Source organism: Nylanderia fulva, unplaced genomic scaffold, assembly GCF_048542155.1.
Source record: "Nylanderia fulva isolate GAGA-0341 unplaced genomic scaffold, ASM4854215v1 Scaffold4, whole genome shotgun sequence".
In the NCBI taxonomy this organism is placed as follows: domain Eukaryota; kingdom Metazoa; phylum Arthropoda; class Insecta; order Hymenoptera; family Formicidae; genus Nylanderia; species Nylanderia fulva.
In genome coordinates, this window is record NW_028190476.1 from 7,273,189 (window position 1) to 7,295,455 (window position 22,267).

At 26.3% G+C, this 22,267-nt stretch overlaps 2 protein-coding genes across 7 annotated transcripts; both read right to left on the minus strand.

Moving 5' to 3' along the window:
- Positions 1-1,571: 1,571 nt before the first annotated feature.
- On the minus strand, positions 1,572-7,465 carry LOC114933422 (aminopeptidase N-like). Of its 2 annotated transcripts, XM_085485992.1 has the most exons (10): positions 7,337-7,465; positions 7,046-7,127; positions 5,937-6,277; positions 5,002-5,288; positions 3,327-3,517; positions 2,874-3,191; positions 2,725-2,791; positions 2,507-2,611; positions 1,855-2,350; positions 1,572-1,763 (listed from the first exon to the last, which is right to left on the minus strand). In XM_085485992.1, the coding sequence occupies exons 1-6, from the start codon at positions 7,392-7,394 to the stop codon at positions 3,176-3,178; spliced, it is 975 nt and encodes a 324-aa protein (XP_085342118.1). In that variant the 5' UTR covers positions 7,395-7,465; the 3' UTR covers positions 1,572-1,763; positions 1,855-2,350; positions 2,507-2,611; positions 2,725-2,791; positions 2,874-3,175. The 2 variants fall into 2 exon arrangements, with proteins under 2 accessions (XP_085342118.1, XP_029161797.2); XM_029305964.2 differs by lacking the exon at positions 1,855-2,350.
- Positions 7,406-11,538, minus strand: LOC146721909 (endoplasmic reticulum aminopeptidase 2-like). Of its 5 annotated transcripts, none has more exons than XM_085485989.1 (5): positions 11,408-11,538; positions 9,358-9,452; positions 8,620-9,075; positions 8,007-8,190; positions 7,406-7,475 (listed from the first exon to the last, which is right to left on the minus strand). In XM_085485989.1, exons 2-5 carry the CDS (start codon positions 9,372-9,374, stop codon positions 7,461-7,463), a joined length of 672 nt encoding a protein of 223 aa, XP_085342115.1. In that variant the 5' UTR covers positions 9,375-9,452; positions 11,408-11,538; the 3' UTR covers positions 7,406-7,460. The 5 variants fall into 5 exon arrangements, with proteins under 5 accessions (XP_085342115.1, XP_085342117.1, XP_085342113.1 ...); XM_085485991.1 differs by having other exon boundaries at positions 8,620-8,995; positions 9,358-9,841; XM_085485987.1 differs by having other exon boundaries at positions 9,358-9,841.
- Positions 11,539-22,267: the final 10,729 nt, after the last annotated feature.

Genomic DNA, 22,267 nt, shown 5'->3' on the forward strand with positions numbered 1-22,267 from the left:
ATTGAGAAATTTATATCACTTATTTCGAAAAACATAAAAGCAGTCTTTCTAGCTCTCTGTTTTTAGTAGTAAAATTAATGAAACAAAATGCCGCATTTTTTAAACGCTAAAATTTTTCCAATTAGCGAATATAAAAGCTTGTAATTGTTGTGTAAAGTATGTAATACTTTTAAGCACATATTTTTTGGATATTTAACATATGTATATATTTAATATAGTTGTTAAAATAATTGCGTAAATATATTTATGCTTTTTTAAAAAAAAAATTAAAGTTGAAAGAGCAGATAGAAGAACAGTATATAACTAAAATTATTAGCTGTCTAATAATGTAAGTTAGTAACGTGCTCTTATAATAAAAGTATATTTCAAATAAATTTTATAACAACACAATTAAACAAAAGTTTTAATTACATTAAAATATTTAGAAAAAGAATGCAAACGTTACGTTTAATTTATAATTGTAAACCGCAATGCGATTCTCTTGATTGCGAATGTGTATATATGTACTTTTTATCTTCTATATGCTTATATCTTTTTTAAATATAATTGTGAGTTACAATTTAGATTGACAAATCTTACAGTATTTTTAAGTCTATTAAAAAAATTAGGAAGGCACGCAGAATTATGTTGCACGATTTTAAAGTTATATAATATAAATTTATATAAATAATAATATTAAAATTAATATTTTATTTAAATAATTTTATGAAATTATAATGTTGATTTACATAAGAAAAGCGTAGGGGGGGGGAGAGATAGAGAGAGATTTTTTTTATTTTATTTATTCATTTATTTATTTATTGTAAACTAAAAAATGATAATCCATCACAAATTTTATATAATAATATATTAAATGTGAATAATATTTAAATTTTGAACCTATAGCACATATATAATTAAAATTAGTTTACATATAACGTTGACATATCACTAATTCTTATTGTTATGCAAACATAATTTATATATACATATGTTCATTAATATTGTAATGTATTGATATATATTTAATATATAATATGAACTCTATATATATAATACACGGTAATAATATATCTATAATATATTATTATCTTATACATACACACATACACACAATTATATACATACATAATTTAAATAATTAAAATTTAATAGTACGTATAAATATAAATATGTTGGCTGTAAATGTTTATAATAATTAAATAATACTTTAATGTGTGTGTGTGTGCGTGTGTACGCGCGCGCAAACATCTAATTTTATTAATTAAAGTAAAAAAGTAAAAACAAATCAATATATAATTCAAAATAAATAGATAGGTGCATTTATCATTTAACAAACATATTTATATATTTATATTTGCACATTTATATTATTATATTATATCAAACAGTAAAATTTATTATAATATTATATAGCTATTACACTGTCTTGCTACTACACAGGTAATAATATACATTTGTTTCAACTACTTTCAGCAAAATCGCAAGAAAAAATTTGATGCATGCAGTCACATAGTTTTGTAAATGCAGAGGCATCGGATAGTAACACATCTAAATAATCAATAATTAAAGCAATAAAAAAAATAGTACAATCAATATAAAAAAATTATTTATAGTATGTCCACGTATGCAAAGCTGCAATTTTTTTTACATCCATAGATTTAGTGGAACAATCTTTCAATATACTGACTCTGTCTTTCGATTTGTTTGTTCCGAATTTTAATTTGTTCTATAATTTGGTAATATAATTTCAAGTAATCCTTATCTATCGTAAAGTTACTCATCTAAAACAAACGTTTTATTAATTGTAATATAATTAAATAAATAGTAATCTCATTTCGCATTATGTAAATGTAATATATACACCCAGCTAACCATTTGCTTGGAAATTGTTAACAATCGGGAAACAAAATACGACCAAATATGGCTGCAAATCCAGGGCCTACTGTGTCCTCGAGTGCGCTCCAATTATTGCAATCAAAAGTTGAAAGTATATCCTAACATCAAGTTGGGTGCAACGCCAGAGCAGATCTGTCACTAACAGTGCGACGACAGATTGGCAACAGACTGGGAACAGATTTGTCAATCGTAAATTGAGGACAGATTATTGCGCCAAATGCTTAACAAATCGAAGAAAAATCCTAGATCTGAAGGATCTGCTGCATTTTTGGCATCAATCTGTTGTCAACACTTTCGACAGATCTGCTTGCTACTCATTGCCACTTTGTCAATATAGTCTGCTAACAGATGTTGGGAAATATTTATTGAATTTATGCTCACAGTGTTTGTAATGACAAAATATGTTTCTTATCTGCGGCCATTTTACAAAACAAAAGTTGTTGCTTACATTTGCCACCGCAGAAATGGTTAGCTGGGCATATAAAATAAACAAAGATTTACACAATGAAATCAACATACTTTATATAAAACAGATAAAACAAATATAAAAATAATATTCAAAAATTGATAAGCTAAAACAAAATTTTTTTTTCTTTTGCTTTCCATAATAATATTTAATTATATTTACCTCCTTTATTTGATAGTAATACTTCCTTCTACGAAAATATTTATCTTTGATATGCAATTCAATTAAGTAATATTCTATAATATCTCTAATGTTTCTTAATATTTGCTAAAATGTAATATTTTTGTATTATCAAAATTATTTTAACCGTTAAATAATAATTATTTATATCGTAATATTATCACATTTTGTATACATATTTAAACATGTAAAATTTTTACCTCAGTTCGATTTTTGGAATATACGTTATTGATAATAATAATTAATACTGCAATTATATTAACATTTCTAAAAACAACAATAACAGATGTATATATATTACACATAATAAACTTTTGTACACAATATTTATAAAAATATGTCTCATTACTTTGGTTTTATTTCGTCAAGATGATGTAATATGTACTCTAGTATAATTGGATTTTTTGTATGCTTTGCAAAAATATGTAAAAAACTGTTGAAAAGATATTGATATTCATTCTCTGTAAAATTGTACTGTTCATAGTATATTGTATGGTTTAAATAGTTGATGATGATATTAGTATCTTCAGAGCAAGCCAGGTATTCTAAAAATTTAGTGTCAGATTTTTTGAATCCTATATTATACACTGATTGCCAAGTGGTCTCTTTTTTGGTAGTTGTCATCAAACCGTTACAATATGTCCATTCCTTTCACCATGGCAAAAGTCTAAAATATAAAAAATTAAATGTTTTTATTAAAAATTAACATGTAACCTTTTGATAAAATCATTTGAATATTATAGACGATACCTACAAGAAAATTTGATTAAGAAAGGCTAAACATATATATAACAATATTTACCCGTGTGTTTTAGGATCTTCAATATGTTGTTTTAATTTATTGTTGGCTTCTTTCTTACAATAGTAGTTACCGAGAAAACATGCCCATCTTGCAGCTTCTTGCCGTAAACATTTTCTAAGTTCGTCATTATCATCATTTTCTTCGTATGTGATTCGTTCAAGTACATTGTATAATTTGCTGCTTATAAATTTCTAAAAATCGTTAAATATTTATTTCTCTGTTTAATTAATATTTTTGCGTTCGCGCCTTAAGCCTAAGTCTTATTCGCAACAATATCCAAATTTATTTCTATTTCCCTAAAAAAGTTTGCCTAAAAAATAGCATTTGGACACACATAAACAGGGGAAAGCCATTTGACCAGGCAGATTGCATTTGTCTAGTCAAAAGCAATTTTTCTAAAATAACTATTTGCCTATGACATATATAAATGCAAAAAACTATTAGAAGTTAGAAATTGTACGTGTTTTGTAAATACTAAAAGAAGTATTACTTTCAAAAAAGGAACATTAGCTGATACAATCATGTGTGCAGCTTGTGCAATAATTCGTGTGTGCAAATATATGTTATCTTTTAATTTCTTTTTGTGCGCAGTAGAGCTTGTAGGCAATCGGTTTGTAGATAATAATATTATGTGTGTAAATACATATATTTGCTTTTTAATTTTTTTATTTGTGCGCAAACTATTTTGTTGGCAAATGGACTATTCGCAATCGATGTTGTTGACAATCACTTTGTAGCCAATTGGAGCCCTCCCCAAAAATATAATTAAAGTGCGAAATATTTATAATTATAATTTATTGGCAAAGATTTTAAGCACCTAGCTATATATTCAATAATGTTATATACAATGTTATATATCAATAAGATTGACTATAGTGAAAATTATACACTTTGAGACCTGTTCTTCGCGTGAGTGATTATTAAACTGAATTTGTTTGCACATTTATTTGCGATGTAATTAATAGTATGTGAAATTTTATCGTTGCGGTATATATTTTACTGTGAGTATTTAAACTTTTTAATGAATGAGTATATACAGGGTGTTTTAGGAGGAAAGGTACATACTTCAGGAGGTTGTAGTATGAACCATTTTGAGTAAAATAGTTCATATTCTAATGTGGTTAATTTTCAATAGCTGTGGAGTTACAGCCGTTTGACGTTTAAAGAAGCTGTGCACAGTTACGCACAGAAAAAAATTAACACAAAAGAAGAATTGATTGTTCGCATTCAGGTCATTTTTTTTCGCATAAAAGAACCTGAAAACGACTTCAGACGAGCTACACATTCTGTTGCACAGAGTACTGAAAAGTACATTGAAGTCGGTGGTGGGATTTTTGAAAATGTACTTTGAACTGTTGCGAATTATTTGACTGATTGTAAATCACGAATTTCATCAGTAAGTTCTTCATGTGGTCGTCATTAATTATTATAAGTTTTTTGCAGAAATAAGTCATCCTTATACTCTTGTTCATTTGTGGTAGATTTCGTTGATACTTAACATTCAAACGGCTGTAACTCCACAGCTATTAAAAACTTCACGCATGTTGATATAAACTTTTGTACTCAAAATGGTCCGTACTACAACCTTCTGCAGTATGTACGTTTCCTTCTGAAACACCCTGTATGTGCAAATATCTGAAATATAACAGTTTTGTTGAAATCTATTACTATTTACCTTAAAGTTCCAAACACCACTTTCCAGCATGGCTGCGGGAAAACTACTATACATGTATTCCAGAGCTTTAAACATAGGATACCAAGCTATATAATCTTCTTCTAGATGCAAATATGATATGAGATGAAAAAATATAGTTGAATGGAGTTGGCCTGCTATCATAAAATGAAATGCATCATCTATAATTTGGGCACGATTAAGAACATGTATTTTCGTGTAATCAACATAGCATAGATATTTTGAAATTCTTCGCCAGTTTTCATCATTATAGTTCACGCGATAATATCCTGTCGAATAGTAAATAAATTTTATAAATTATTTATTATTTTGAATAATTATATCATTATAATGTATTTATTTTCAAACATTTTGGTTTCATACTTTTTTTAATATAAATTATAAATTAGAAACAAATCAAAAATTTAATACATATAAATAAATTGCATATATACATATAAAACATTAATTATAAATAAAAAATAGAACTGTGCAAGATATTGCTGTATAGCATAAAATAAAATTGATTCTAGTTGTGCATAAATTATGTAATAATTCTTTTATATTAATCAATAAAATTGCAGTAACATGTAGCTATACGAAAATTGTATATTTTAGTTGTACTTATTATTATATTAATTTTATAAATATAATAAACTTTTTTATCATTTTTATTATTATTAGAATAAAATAGTTGTAAAAATATAACTTTAATATTGATTGATATTATAAATAAAACGCTGATTTATATTTTAATTATATATGTATAATAATGCAGAGAATTACACAAAACATTTTAAAACTGTTATATACATGAATATCTCAGATTTTTATAGAGCAATAAATAAAATGGATAAAAATATAAAATAATGTCAATTATGTGTGTGTAAAATGTAGACGAGATAAAAGTCATAATAAATCTATTGTTCGATATTTACCAATTTGTTGTATATTGAATATTATCCAATTATATTCAAATTCTTTATATGGTAATGATAATTTTAAATCCTTTGACACGCATACCATATGATGAGTAAAATTGTTAAAATTGGCCGACGCTTCCGTAGAAAAAGTTACAGGAAGGCAGTCAATCCTTAATGTGTCGATATTTTGTATCGATACATTTACTTCGTTTGTATCATAATTTCGTATTACTTTTATGATAGGACAATGCTTTTCCATATCCCAATAATTCATTGTTTTTAGAGAAATATTTGTTTTTTCTGCAGCATCAACAACTTCTCTCCAAAAATGCACAAAACTATCACGATGAAATTGGCTAAATTCACACAGTAAAATATATATATGTTAAATATGTAAAAATACATTACAAATATGTTAAAATTAATAATGTTAATGTATAATGTTAATATTATACAAAATTTTAATAAATACTAAGAAACAAAATATAAAATTGCACTTCCATTTATGTATCTTATATTTATATTATGATAATAAAGAATATAACATAATTTTAATTAAAATTTAATTATTTTATTAAATTTTTTAGGCATTATTATCATTAATATAGATCAAATTTCAGTAAAGTATTGAGAGAGTTATAAAATGATTAAAAGAAGAAATAAAACAAAGAAGTTGAAGACAAAACGAAAACAAGAATAAAAACATTTGTTTTAAAAACAAACGTAGCACAAAATGCAATTAAAAGAAAAGAAATTATAAGAATTATAGACGATATAAAGAAATAAAGGAAATAATAAGAAAAAAATAAAAATTATTTTGAAAATTACAAATTATGAAACAAAAATAAAACAACATTGTGTATGTATATAAAAAGAGACAACAATAAAACAACAATTTCTTTCTGCAGAAACGGTTTTTATAAAAAAATTAATGAAATTAAAAATAAATTTAGTAGCAGATCTAGGAAAATAGCGGAATATTGTTAGACTAAAAGAAAGATTCAGAAACAATGTCAGAAGAAGCCAAAAAGTAAAAGACATTTTATAACATTTCTATTATTAAGCATTATTTTTGTTACACAATTTTAATTTTTTGATATTATATTTTATATTGAATTACTCACATGGTATTTACATATGAGCGAATGCCTTTCCAAAATATTTCTTCGGTGAAAACGTGTTGCATCATGCGCAGTATAAAGGGTGCTACGATTTACATCAAAATTATAAATTTGATATATTATAAATATATATTTACTATAATGTTTATTTGTAAAGAATATGCATAAATACGCACATATGTATGTACATACGTGTGTGTGTGTGTGTGTGTGTACTTTTATGAAAACAAAATTTAATTAAAATGTAGATAAAGAGTTATAAAATTATACGGACTATTTTATTATATTACGTACCTCTGATAGACTTGGGGATTTCCAATGAACTGTTAACTTGTGAAGTAAAATTCCACATATGATAATCACTATCCAAATTAAAAGAATAATGTTGATTTTGAACAACAAATAAATTTATTATTCGTTAATTTGGATATGCCTGTAGAAAAAAAATAATTAATATATCGATATAACCGTTCTAAAGATACTTGCATTAAATACAAATACTAATATTATTAACGTTCATTATTAAAACAAAACACTTTCTCATTTTAAAAACAAACATTAAAATATATATAATAATAAAATCTAAAATTTTGTATTAATATAATTAACAAATATTACATATGTTTTTTAAATTATTGTCTCATGATATTATATTGCACACTTCTCTTTATCATGTGTATTTAAATAAGTATCATGTGTACTAGTTTTTAATTAATTTATTTTATTTTAGATTTTATAACAATTAAAAAATATTTAACAATCTAACAAATAAACTAAATTATGATTATATGTATGTAAATACGTGAAAACAGTATTTAAAAAAAAACAGTTGATTATTTTATATAATGTTTTTAAGACAATTCACAAAGAATGCGTATAGAATGCGTTTTGTAAGAAGGGTTTGATTTAAGAAAATCTTGCAAGAAATTTGGAGCGAGATAGCGTTGAAAATATTTAAACTGACCTTATTGATAACATGCATTGCAAGCAATGTAATAAGACCATTTTTAAACCAAAAATCCGACACTAACGCATTGTTCATTATGTTATTAAACCATTGCTGTGTTACTTTACGTCCTACTAATTGAGCTACTTCAATCTTGCGAGCAATAGGATATATATTTTTAACGTAGACGATATCTGTTTCCCTGAAAGTTATATGTTAAGACTGAGAACTTAATTATATTTAATAATATTCTCTTTAATTTTTAATTTAAATATGAAGCAGTGATTTTGTGTTAATGCGTATATCATTGATGAAGAACTATATATAGTTTTAAATGAATAAAAAAATGTCATTTCTTTTATACCTTTGTTACTATTTTAACATTTACTTTATAAGGATACGAGTTAGCATAAAAACTTTCCCATTTATGTATGTATAGTGAAACGATAAACTTCAACTTTTTGAATTATACGAATAAACTTAATTCCTTAAAATTGTTTGTTTTCACAATTTCTTATACTTTCGAATGTACAGAAACGAAAGATATACAAGTTTTTAAATTTGATAAATTTTTATGCTAATATAATTTTAATCTTAATGAAATATTAAGTATTCACTATTAAGTACTCACCTATAAAGAACAAGTCCGAAATATGTGCTTCTGTCATGGAAATTTGGAATTGCAATATGAGACACTATCGAAGTATAGTCCGAATGTTTCCATTCATTTTTAAAAAACGACGTGATCTTTTCAGCTACATATTTTGCAAATTCCATGTGATATTTAGTATTAAATCTGCACCACATTTTAATGTTTCGAGTTTTATAATCACGGAATAAGTAATTAGACACAATCATTGTTGCCTGATCAGTCCACGTTATAGGTGAGGTATCGAAGTGTAACCATAACATATTGTGCTCACTCATGTCCGTTTTTTGCAATGGCATACTTGACAAAGCCGTGCATCGCTTACATCTTATAGAAATGGTAAAGGTTGCTTCTAATCCTAAATCATGTAGATGCAAACATTCATGTGAAAACAATGGTTGGGGGCCTATTATCTGGAAATGCGGAGCACCTATCCAACTACGACATTTCAAAGAACATAAATTAATGAAACTTTCTTTACAAGCATAAAAATATTGGGAATTAAATAATGTATAAATGTGATATGCGTCAACACATATTATATTTTATGACTATATTACATATTATTATAATAATAAAGGCAAAGATAGTTCACTCTTACAGATTTAAATTCCGCGATATATAATAATTTTTGGGACATTTAATACATAAATAGTATATTAATTACAATGTCTTATGCAATTGTGTACTCTTTTTAATAAATATTTATTATTTACTTACGTAGTTTTTTCTTCCATGTCGAAAATTCTGAAGACATTGTCAGCAAAGCCAAAATATTTTATTTTTAAAGTGTAATTTCCTGGTGATAACTTATTCTTAAAGAAAATATTAATTGGGTCTTCTTCAGTATCATATGTCGGTTTATAAATTATATCTTTACCAGTCTTATTATCTCTTTTAAAATTTGTAATTAGAACTATATATGTAATATTTATTTGTTCCGAATGTAAATATATGTGTTGCGTTCTATTAAGAATGTTTATGTTGATATTGTATTCCCCATAGAATATTTTTGCTTCCATATATGATGTAAACTCAATATCGTAATGCATTGGTATTACATATTTTGATTTTTGGTAGCATAAAGATGTATTACGAGTGGAAGCCGTCGTAGCGATAAAAATTAATCCGCTACTTATTAATAGTTTTAGAAATATTATCATGTCGGAGAAAAGGAATATTTATTTCAGATCTGTAAAGCACTCTGGACGAAGAAACAAAGAAATTAAATATTAGATGTCATTTTTAATGATTATTATATATAAACAAAAAATAAATACAAAAAGTATTAAAATTATTATTTGAGATACCATCCTAATTAGCAAAATATTATATGGTGAGAAAGTAATATGCAAACTTCCATTTGCACAATTTTTTAAAATAAAATTATATACTTTAACTGCCGTAGAAGAATTATTATTCGGACGATGCGAGTCAGGAATTGAAATAAAGAGAGACGTTAATTACGTATAAATATGCGGTATATTCACCGGTAACGAAAAGGCTTTATAAATTAAGTTAAAAGACTTTACTAATTAAATTATTTATATTTATTTGTGTCTCGCGGTACTTTTTGCATGTGTGTGGCCGTATTCGTATAAGTGTTTTCGATCGCTAATTTTCGGGATGCATGTGACGATGTAATTGTCACAATACATATATACAGGGTCTGACGTAAACTGTCACACCGAAAATATATCAGTAGATCTCGTTATTTGGAGATGATTTATCCTCGGCATAAATATAGAAGCATTAATAATTTTCGAGTTATAAGCGATTGAAAATAAAAGGTTTTTTGCAAACTAAGCCTTGTGAAAATAAAATATTAACTAAACCACATTCTCCAATTAATTTCAAGTAGAGTTTATATACTTTAATAAAATTCTAATTTAAAGCTCAGTTATAAAGATACATGATGGTAAAAATTGGGAACATCCAAAAAATGATGGCCTTCCTCGACATTTTTGCTGTGGAACAATCATCTCCAAATACCGAGATCTACTTGTATATTTTCGGGTTACACTTTACGTCAGACACTTTGTATATATACTGGGTGTCCGGTAATTCGCGCCCACGGAGTACATAGCGATATTCCTCATGGAAAACTGAGTCAAAAAGTCCTGAGCCATTTTTTTCTATAATGCATAACAAAGCCGTAATTACTAATAATGTTAAGCCATAATAACATTAATCATTATTACTAATAATGGTAAACCGCGCATGTAGCGATGTGCGTGAGCACACTATGCAAGGCACTATGCTTATGGCAAGACGCTATTCTTTTGCGCGCGCCTTTGACATGCCTTTTTCTATCGTTAATTATAAAAATTATTATGCATTATAGAAAAAAATGGCTCAGAACTTTTTGACTCAGTTTTCCATGAGGAATATCGCTATGTACTCCGTGGGCGCGAATTACCGGACACCCTGTATATATATATATATATATTTCAGTGTCTTAGATATTGTAATTGATAGCAATATAAATATATTAAATTTACAACATATTTTATATTTTCTTTAAATCACTAATCTCATCGTGAAAAAGTTATATACATATAAAATTTATAGAATATTATTTAAAATATAAAGATTTATAGTATATTATATTATATAGTACAGTATAGTATATTATATACTATATTTATAGTATACTTGTGTGTAGACAAATATATGTTTTAATATTTTGACTTACCCAATATTTCAGAACCGTATGTTAGTTGCAAAAGTATATTTATATAATATATAAATTATATTTTTTAAAAATTACCTGTTCAAATTAATACTCTAGCACTACGCAATGTTGAAAGCATATAATATATTCACATACACTTTATTACAAGCATTATATCTATCACGAGATATGGTTCGAAAGACGACGAAAGACTGACTGAGTCTCGATACGTGTCATCATGATAAATATGATGTCAACAAAATTTCTCAGGTCGTTTATATATATATATATATATATATATATATATACAGGGTGTTCGGCAACAGGTGGGCCAAAATGTAAGGAGTGGTTCTACATGATAAAATTAGACGAAAATCAAGAATGACAAAATTGCGTTCGAAACTTCGTTTATTAATTATAAATATTTTACACTTTGCAAAATATACATCAACTGTTACGATGTAAGTTTTTGTATACTTATGCGTCACAGTGTATTTTGACGGCGACTCTACCGATGTATCTTACGCACGCGAAATATCGGAAAATTGCCGTGCGTCAGGCACCCTTAATGCGAAGTTTAAAATATTTATAATTAATAAACGAAGTCTCGGACGCAATTTTGTCATTCTTGATTTTCGTCTCATTTTATCATGTAGAACCACTCCTTACATTTTGGCCCACCTGTTGCCGAACACCCTGTATATTTGTGTGTATGTGTGTGTGTGTGTGTGTGTGTGTGTCGGCATTTGTGTTTAACAGTTGTCTCAATTAAACATATTCAAATTTTGTTCAATTAATCAAATAAATTATGCATCATTTACAAATTTATATACATATTTCGAAAAATATGAAAGCAGTCTTTCTAGCTCTCTGTTTCTGTAGTAAAATTAATGAAACAAAATGCCACATTTTTTTAACGCTAAAATTTTTCCAATTAGCAGATAGAAGCAAGTATTGTAATTGTTGTGTAAAGTATGTAATCATCTAAACACATACAACATTTTTGGATATTTAACATATGTATATATTCAATAAAGTTATTAAAATATTTGCGTAAATATTTATGCTTTTAAAAAACAAAAATTAAAGTTGAAAGAGCAGGCAATATAACTAAAATTATTAGCTGTTTAATAATGTAAGTTAATAACGTGCTCTTATATAATAAAAGTTCTTTTCAAATAAATTTTATAACAATAACACAATTAAACAAAAATTTTAATTACCTTAAATATTTAGAGAAATATATAATTCCAAATTTAGAATATAAAAAGGACCGTTAATTTCAGGAACACATTCAGCCTTTTAACATGTAATTAAAAACTTTTTGATAGAAATACGCGCTGATAAATCGGCGAGGTTCATGCGCGATATTCGCGATTTCTTCGCTGAATGTTCAGTGAAAGATAAAATATAGTGAAATGTAGTGGCTAATTCTGGAATAAGTGAAATATAAAATATAGTGACGTGACGAATATGGAATATAATATATAATGAGGTTCGGGAATATCCTTCGATAAGAGAGTCTTGAAAAAAGCGGTGACGCGAAAATGGAGCATCGGTTTCATTCGCGTGCGAATAAACTCTCGCATATTTTCGCGTTTTACCGAAACGCGTCGAAAATGTGCTACCTAAAACCCGGGCGTCGCCTTGAGTTGCGAATGAAAAAAAGTAACGAGAGCATATTTCGAAGTGTTTTTACGAAGATAGTTCTCGGACGCAGAAGTCGATCTCCTGTAGGAAAAATGGATATGGTACCGGCGAAGAATCTAATGTACAACGAGAACGCGATATTTTGACAGAAAAAATCTTTGATGAATAAAAAAAAAATCTTCATAAATTGAAAAGTTTCTAACATTCTTATATATTTTAATATAAGTGATTATAATTCTTTTTAATTGTTTCCTAAACGGTGAAATTATCCGCACTGAATTATTACTATATATAATCGTGAAAATTGGAAAACACATTAGGCAGTTTTAATATCTGTGTATTAATATTTATACATTTTTAGAACGAATCATACATCTTCCCGTAATCTCTATACTTTTTCTATTATCAACATTTTTTCACATATATATTTTTCGTTTAAATAATTTTTCCTTTATAATCCACAGTAATGCACGATCTACAGAACAGTCAACATGGCAGATATGTCACATGTCCAAAAAAGGTAATACCAGTTTATGAAATTATGGGCCAATTATATCATCTCCGTCGTCATGCATTTTAATCGGCTGATTAAATTAAAATTTGCAAATTTAAAACTCATCAACTTTGTCTACATTTAAAATAGAATGTCTGTGATTTACAGTTGGAAATTCTTCAATTGAATCGATCAATTAAAATAATCGGAGATGGTAAAATTGGCCTATATATCACATAGAAAAATACAATAATAAAGCAATATAATTGTGATAATTTTTATCAAATCAATCGAAAATAGAAAAAAATATAATTGAAAATCTAGAAAGGTACATAATGGTCACTTATTGATAGTAAAATCATGTACAACGAATAGAATCATGATTTCAAATATTTAGGACGTCTTTATCACAAATATAATATAATATTTTAGTTAACTTATAAATATACTCATAAAGTTAAGTATAAATATATATACAAAGTGCTAAAAAGGTCACATATTTTGACATAATATTATTGATTAAAACAAGAAAACAAAGTCTAATTAACTTGAGTTTTACAATTAATATCCTTGCAGATATTGACTATCTTTCTATTTGTGTTTATTATTTGTCGTTATAATATAAACTTTCGTCTTATTATATTTAGGATTTTTATAATCGATAATTTGTGACAATCTTTGTAGGTATAAACAAATGTACAATTTAATTTAAAGATACAGATATTCGTAGTTGGTAAATTTTCATGTTTTTAAAAATATTGAAAGTTAAATTTAAATGAAGGGGATAAAGTTTAAATAGATAATAAGATCTTATTAATAATATTAGTTTTGATTTGTTATCAGTAATTATACATTGTACACATTATTCAACAAGCAAACATTAAAATATTAATTATTCCAGCAATTTGTATATTTTATGTTATATAGCTCAATAAAATATAGATGGATGTGGTATTATTTGAGAAGAAATACGGAGTATGAAATATATGTAATATTTGTGATAAGAAATATTATTGTTCGACTCACATTCTATATATGAAAGTACATATGTAAAAAAAACATATCCTGATATTCATAACAAATCGGAAGAGACACCTTTTTCTACAATAGAGATCAACGAAATAAAATGTAATTCTTGTCTGCAAATTTATAAGCCATCCTTTCGTCAAAATTGTAATATGCAACGTCACATTAAGGATAAGCATGAACTTAACGAAAATATAGCTAATGAACTCAAAATCTGGGTAAATCAGCAACTTGATATAATTAAGAAATATGAGACTTGCGAACAATTTGAGAAATTTGATATTTTCAATGTAATGGTACATTTACAAAGAATTTATGATGTCACTGTACTTCCAGAATTTATACCAACAGGGTAAGAAGAATTTCCGATAAATTTTTTATATTGTTTTTTATCGTTTATTCGTACATATGTGTACAATAAACAGAATTGTTTCTAATAAATAAAAAAATAAAATTTTAACTTTAAGAATGTGTTTATTACATATATTTATATTTACGTCAATTTATCTTTGTTAATTAATATATTATATTGAAATATATACGTTCGACCAGATTTGCTCTGTGTTATTTCTTGTAGTCTTTATGCACATGATAATAGCAAGACTTTATGTATAATGCATGACTTTATGTATAAATATATGTAATAAACACATTCTTAAAGTTTAAATTTTATTTTTTTATTTATTAGAAACAATTCTGTTTATAACTTTGACTAATTCATAGTATTGTACTGTTAATTATTCCAGCATAATATCACCAAAATTATACAATCTTTTTCATCGTGATAGAAACACTGCAGATATTCCAACGTTTAGCAGCAATTAGCAGCAAACTTGTAGTACTTCGAGAGCTAACGTTTAGAATTTTGGTTCCGATTAAATCCTGATAGGTCAGTGGACTCTACTGAAGAAGATAATTGGGCTGATTATATACGTAATTATTAGACTTCTTTTTTGATTTAACATAAAGCGGTATAACACAAACTTATAAATGTATCGATTGTGTTGCAAATTCATAATTTTTTAATTATCTATATATCAAGCATCGACAGAGCAAAATTTTTATTTTCCATATTTTTTTTAAATACTTTTTAAAAATATTTTCTTAAAATTATTTATTATTTGTACTTGGATGATAGTTGTCTTACACATTAAACATTTTACATACTTATAGAAACAAGAATCTATATTGGTATTGATAAATTCAGTAACTGGGGGATTGTTATAATTCTGTGAAAATTATCAAATATTTTGCTAATATTTGTGAAGATATTGCACCCTTTGCTGATAGTGAGGAAATTGATTCTATTTATAACATCGAAGTGGATAAGTTATTTGAATGTAGTGGAGAAAAAAGTCATCCGATGTCATCCTATAAATAATTATTTACAATGCTTTTTTAATGTAACATAAAGCGAAATAGTACGAAATTATAATAATGACTGTGTTGCGAACAAATTTTTTGTTAATTAACTACTTATCAGACAACTGCGTTTTAAATTATTTATACTTATAATACTTTGCTTTTTGTTATAAGACATTGCTCATTATAAAACACAAATTTATTATTAATTTTGTAAAATTAGATCTTTAAAAGTATTGTATTAACAAAAATATTTTATTTAAGCAAATATAATATTTTTTGTGTTTGTTTTCAACACGTCGCTTAATGCGTGTACTTGTTTTTGAATTATTTATAGTAAAGATAATGAATTAAATAATTGTATATTATACATGATTATTCCATGTATGTATACACCCAAGTATGTACACGTATTTCGTTTAGTAAATTAAAAATACACTAAAATTAATTGGACAGCATTCTGATATTCTACCATCAATCGAGCTGTTATGCATAATCGTTGTAGAAATTGGGAAAAGTGAAAAATATATGCAGCGCGCGCTATATAACTTTTTCTTTCGCTATATATTATAAAAAAAGTGTGTAGTTGTTAAATACAAGTAAGCTCTCTTATAATTTCGTGTATACTAAATGTTTTAGATTTTATACAATAAATTATGCATCATTTACAAATTTATATACATATTTCGAAAAATATGAAAGCAGTCTTTCTAGCTCTCTGTTTCTGTAGTAAAATAATAAACAAAATGCCACATTTTTTTAACGCTAAAATTTTTCCAATTAGCAGATAGGAAGCAAGTATTGTAATTGTGTGTAAAGTATGTAATCATCTAAACACATACAACATTTTTGGATATTTAACATATGTATATATTCAATAAAGTTTATTAAAATATTTGCGTCGTAAATATGTTCACGACACGTAGGCCGTTTAAAAAACAAAAATTAAAGTTGAAAGAGCAGGCAAGATAACTAAAATTATTAGCTGTTTAATAATGTAAGTTAATAACGTGCTCTTATATAATAAAAGTTTCTTTTCAAATAAATTTTATAACAATAACACAATTAAACAAAATTTTAATTACCTTAAATATTTAGAGAAATATATAATTCCAAATTTAGAATATAAAAAGGACCGTTTAAGTTCAGGAACACCTTCACTATTCAGCCTTTTAAACATGTTAATTAAAACTTTTGGATAGAAATACGCGCTGATAAATCGGCGAGGTTCATGCGCGATATTCGGCGATTTCTTCTTCGCTGATATGTTCAGATGAAAGATACATATAAGTGAAATGTAGTGGCTAATTCTGGAATAAGTGAAATATAAACTATCAGTGACTGTGACGAATATGGGAATATAATATATAATGGAGGTTTCGGGAATATCCTTCGATAAGAGAGTCTTTGAAAAAAGCTGGTGACGCGGAAAATGGAGCATCGGTTTCATTCGCGTGCGAATAAACTCTCGGCATATTGTCGCGTTTTACCGAAACGCGTCGCAACATGTGCTACCTAAAACACCGGCGGGCCGGAGGCGTCGCCTCTGAGTTGCGAAGGATAAAAAAAAGTAACGAGGGAGCATATGTCGAAGTGTTTTTACGAAGATATGTCTCGGACGCAGAAGTCGATCTCCTGTAGGAAAACTGGATATGGTACCCCGGCGAAGAATCTAAGTACAAAACCAGCGAGAACGCGATATTTTGACAGAAAAATCTTTGATGAATAAAAAAAAAAAAATCTTCATAAATTGAAAAGTTTCTAACATTTATATATTTTAATATAGTGATTATAAGTCTTTTTAAGTGTTTCCTAAACGGTGAAATTATCCGCACTGATTATGACTATAGATCAATCGTGAAAATTGGAAAAACACATTAGGCAGTAGTTTTAATATCTGTGTATTAATATTTATACATTTTTAGAACGAATCATACATCTTCCCGTAATCTCTATACTTTTTCTATTATCAACATTTTTTCACATATATATTTTTCGTTTAAATAATTTTTCCTTTATAATCCACAGTAATGCACGATCTACAGAACAGTCAACATGGCAGATATGTCACATGTCCAAAAAAGGTAATACCAGTTTATGAAATTATGGGCCAATTATATCATCTCCGTCGTCATGCATTTTAATCGGCTGATTAAATTAAAATTTGCAAATTTAAAACTCATCAACTTTGTCTACATTTAAAATAGAATGTCTGTGATTTACAGTTGGAAATTCTTCAATTGAATCGATCAATTAAAATAATCGGAGATGGTAAAATTGGCCTATATATCACATAGAAAAATACAATAATAAAGCAATATAATTGTGATAATTTTTATCAAATCAATCGAAAATAGAAAAAAATATAAATGAAAATCTAAAAAAGGTACATAGTGGTCACTTAGTAAAATCATGTACAACGAATAGAATCATGATTCCAAATATTTAAGACGTCTTTATCACAAATATATTATAATATTTAAGTTAACTTATAAATATACTCATAAAGTTAAGTATAAATATATATACAACGTGCGAAAAAAGGTCACATATTTTGATATAATATTATTGATTAAAACAAGAAAACAATGTTTAATTAACATGAGTTCTACAATTAATATCCTTGAAGATATTGGCTATCTTTCTATTTGTGTTTATTATTTGTCGTTATAATATAAACTTTCGTCTTATTATATTTAGGATTTTTATAATCGATAATTTGTGACAATCTTTGTAGGTATAAACAAATGTACAATTTAATTTAAAGATACAGATATTCGTAGTTGGTAAATTTTCATGTTTTTAAAAATATTGAAAGTTAAATTTAAATGAAGGGGATAAAGTTTAAATAGATAATAAGATCTTATTACTAATATTAGTTTTGATTTGTTATCAGTAATTATACATTGTACACATTATTCAACAAGCAAACATTAAAATATTAATTATTCCAGCAATTTGTATATTTTATGTTATATAGCTCAATAAAATATAGATGGATGTGGTATTATTTGAGAAGAAATACGGAGTATGAAATATATGTAATATTTGTGATAAGAAATATTATTGTTCGACTCACATTCTATATATGAAAGTACATATGTAAAAAAAACATATCCTGATATTCATAACAAATCGGAAGAGACACCTTTTTCTACAATAGAGATCAACGAAATAAAATGTAATTCTTGTCTGCAAATTTATAAGCCATCCTTTCGTCAAAATTGTAATATGCAACGTCACATTAAGGATAAGCATGAACTTAACGAAAATATAGCTAATGAACTCAAAATCTGGGTAAATCAGCAACTTGATATAATTAAGAAATATGAGACTTGCGAACAATTTGAGAAATTTGATATTTTCAATGTAATGGTACATTTACAAAGAATTTATGATGTCACTGTACTTCCAGAATTTATACCAACAGGGTAAGAAGAATTTCCGATAAATTTTTTATATTGTTTTTTATCGTTTATTCGTACATATGTGTACAATAAACAGAATTGTTTCTAATAAATAAAAAAATAAAATTTTAACTTTAAGAATGTGTTTATTACATATATTTATATTTACGTCAATTTATCTTTGTTAATTAATATATTATATTGAAATATATACGTTCGACCAGATTTGCTCTGTGTTATTTCTTGTAGTCTTTATGCACATGATAATAGCAAGACTTTATGTATAATGCATGACTTTATGTATAAATATATGTAATAAACACATTCTTAAAGTTTAAATTTTATTTTTTTATTTATTAGAAACAATTCTGTTTATAACTTTGACTAATTCATAGTATTGTACTGTTAATTATTCCAGCATAATATCACCAAAATTATACAATCTTTTTCATCGTGATAGAAACACTGCAGATATTCCAACGTTTAGCAGCAATTAGCAGCAAACTTGTAGTACTTCGAGAGCTAACGTTTAGAATTTTGGTTCCGATTAAATCCTGATAGGTCAGTGGACTCTACTGAAGAAGATAATTGGGCTGATTATATACGTAATTATTAGACTTCTTTTTTGATTTAACATAAAGCGGTATAACACAAACTTATAAATGTATCGATTGTGTTGCAAATTCATAATTTTTTAATTATCTATATATCAAGCATCGACAGAGCAAAATTTTTATTTTCCATATTTTTTTTAAATACTTTTTAAAAATATTTTCTTAAAATTATTTATTATTTGTACTTGGATGATAGTTGTCTTACACATTAAACATTTTACATACTTATAGAAACAAGAATCTATATTGGTATTGATAAATTCAGTAACTGGGGGATTGTTATAATTCTGTGAAAATTATCAAATATTTTGCTAATATTTGTGAAGATATTGCACCCTTTGCTGATAGTGAGGAAATTGATTCTATTTATAACATCGAAGTGGATAAGTTATTTGAATGTAGTGGAGAAAAAAGTCATCCGATGTCATCCTATAAATAATTATTTACAATGCTTTTTTAATGTAACATAAAGCGAAATAGTACGAAATTATAATAATGACTGTTTTGCGAACAAATTTTTTGTTAATTAACTACTTATCAGGCAACTGCGTTTTAAATTATTTATACTTATAATACTTTGGTTTTTGTTATAAGACATTGCTCATTATAAAACACAAATTTATTATTAATTTTGTAAAATTAGTTCTTCAAAAGTATTGTATTAACAAAAATATTTTATTTAAGCAAATATAATATCTTTTGTGTTTATTTTCAACGCGTCGCTTAACGTACTTGTTTTTGAATTATTTATAGTAAAGATAATGTATTAAATAATTTTATATTTTACATGATTATTCCATGTTTGTATATACCCATGTATGTACACGTATTTCGTTTAGTAAATTAAAAATACACTAAAATTAATTGGACAGCATTCTGATATTCTACCATCAATCGAGCTGTTATGCATAATCGTTGTAGAAATTGGGAAAAGTGAAAAATATATGCAGCGCGCGCTATATAACTTTTTCTTTCGCTATATATTATAAAAAAAGTGTGTAGTTGTTAAATACAAGTAAGCTCTCTTATAATTTCGTGTATACTAAATGTTTTAGATTTTATACATTCATAGAATAAATTGTTTTAATAAATTTTTAAAACTAATGCAAAAGCTACATTGCATTTACATAATCATAAATGGCAATGATATTTTCTTGATTGCGATATAAAGTGTAATATTCTTTGTACTCTTATCATACATGTTTTTTTATATAGTAGTTGCGCGATAAACGAATGACTTTATTCGAAATATTTGAGAATAATTTTACACTTTCTATAATGCAATCTCACAATTTACAAATGTAATAAAATTGATTGAAATTCGTTTATTTACGCGTAAAAAAACGGGCACACAGCATATTTAATTCATTATTCTTCTGTCACGTCAAGTGCTGCATTCGAGAACCAATTGGTAAATGCTAAATTGGCTGGCATGCATAATGATGCTCCATAGCTAAGATATCAAATGCTGTAATCACATGCCCGAACGTATTGGCAAAGTCTTCGTTCACCAGATGGATATGTATTTCTCGTAGGTTACAGATTCCTCCAATGTGTATCTCAAGTCATCCTACTATTAATAAATTAATTAAATATTTTACTTACTTTATTTATTGTAATAAATATTTGTTTTTAATTGCTGCTTTATATGCGACAAAGTGTTTTTATTTTATTTTTAAACCTAACATAAAATATGGATGCGTAAGAATAATTGGTATTATTGAATTTGGCGAGGATTGATGAGAGGAATAATTATATAAAATTTTAAACTTTAAAAATTTTTAAGTGCACTTTTTATTAACATTCGCAAATTTTGAGTTATCAAATTGATTAAATGAAGCAGATAAAGTTTAAATAAATAATAAGATCTTTTTAATAATATTAGTTTTGATTTGTTATCAGTAATTGTACATTGTACACATTATTCCACAAGCAAACATTACAATATTAATTTATTCTAGCAATTTGTGTTTTTTATCTTATATAATTCAATAGAATACGAATGGATGTGGTATTATTTGAGAAGAAATGCGGAGTATGAAATATGCAATATATGTAATATAGTATATATTAGTTCTCACTATTCCAACATGCTTACCCATATTGCAAAAGGACATCATATTAAAGATTTAGAAAAACACTGTACTCCAACACAAAACAACGGAATAATATGTAATTATTGTCCTAAAACTTATATGGCATCTATAAATCCGAGTAGGCATACACAAAATCACCTGACAAATAAACATAAACTTAACGAAGATATAGCTAATAAACTCAAAACCTGGGTAAACGTCCAACTTCCTTTAATTGAGAAATGCGAATCTTGCAATCAATTTAAAAAATCTGATATTTTTAATATAATGGTACATTTATTCGAAGCTCATCGTGTCATCGTACCTCC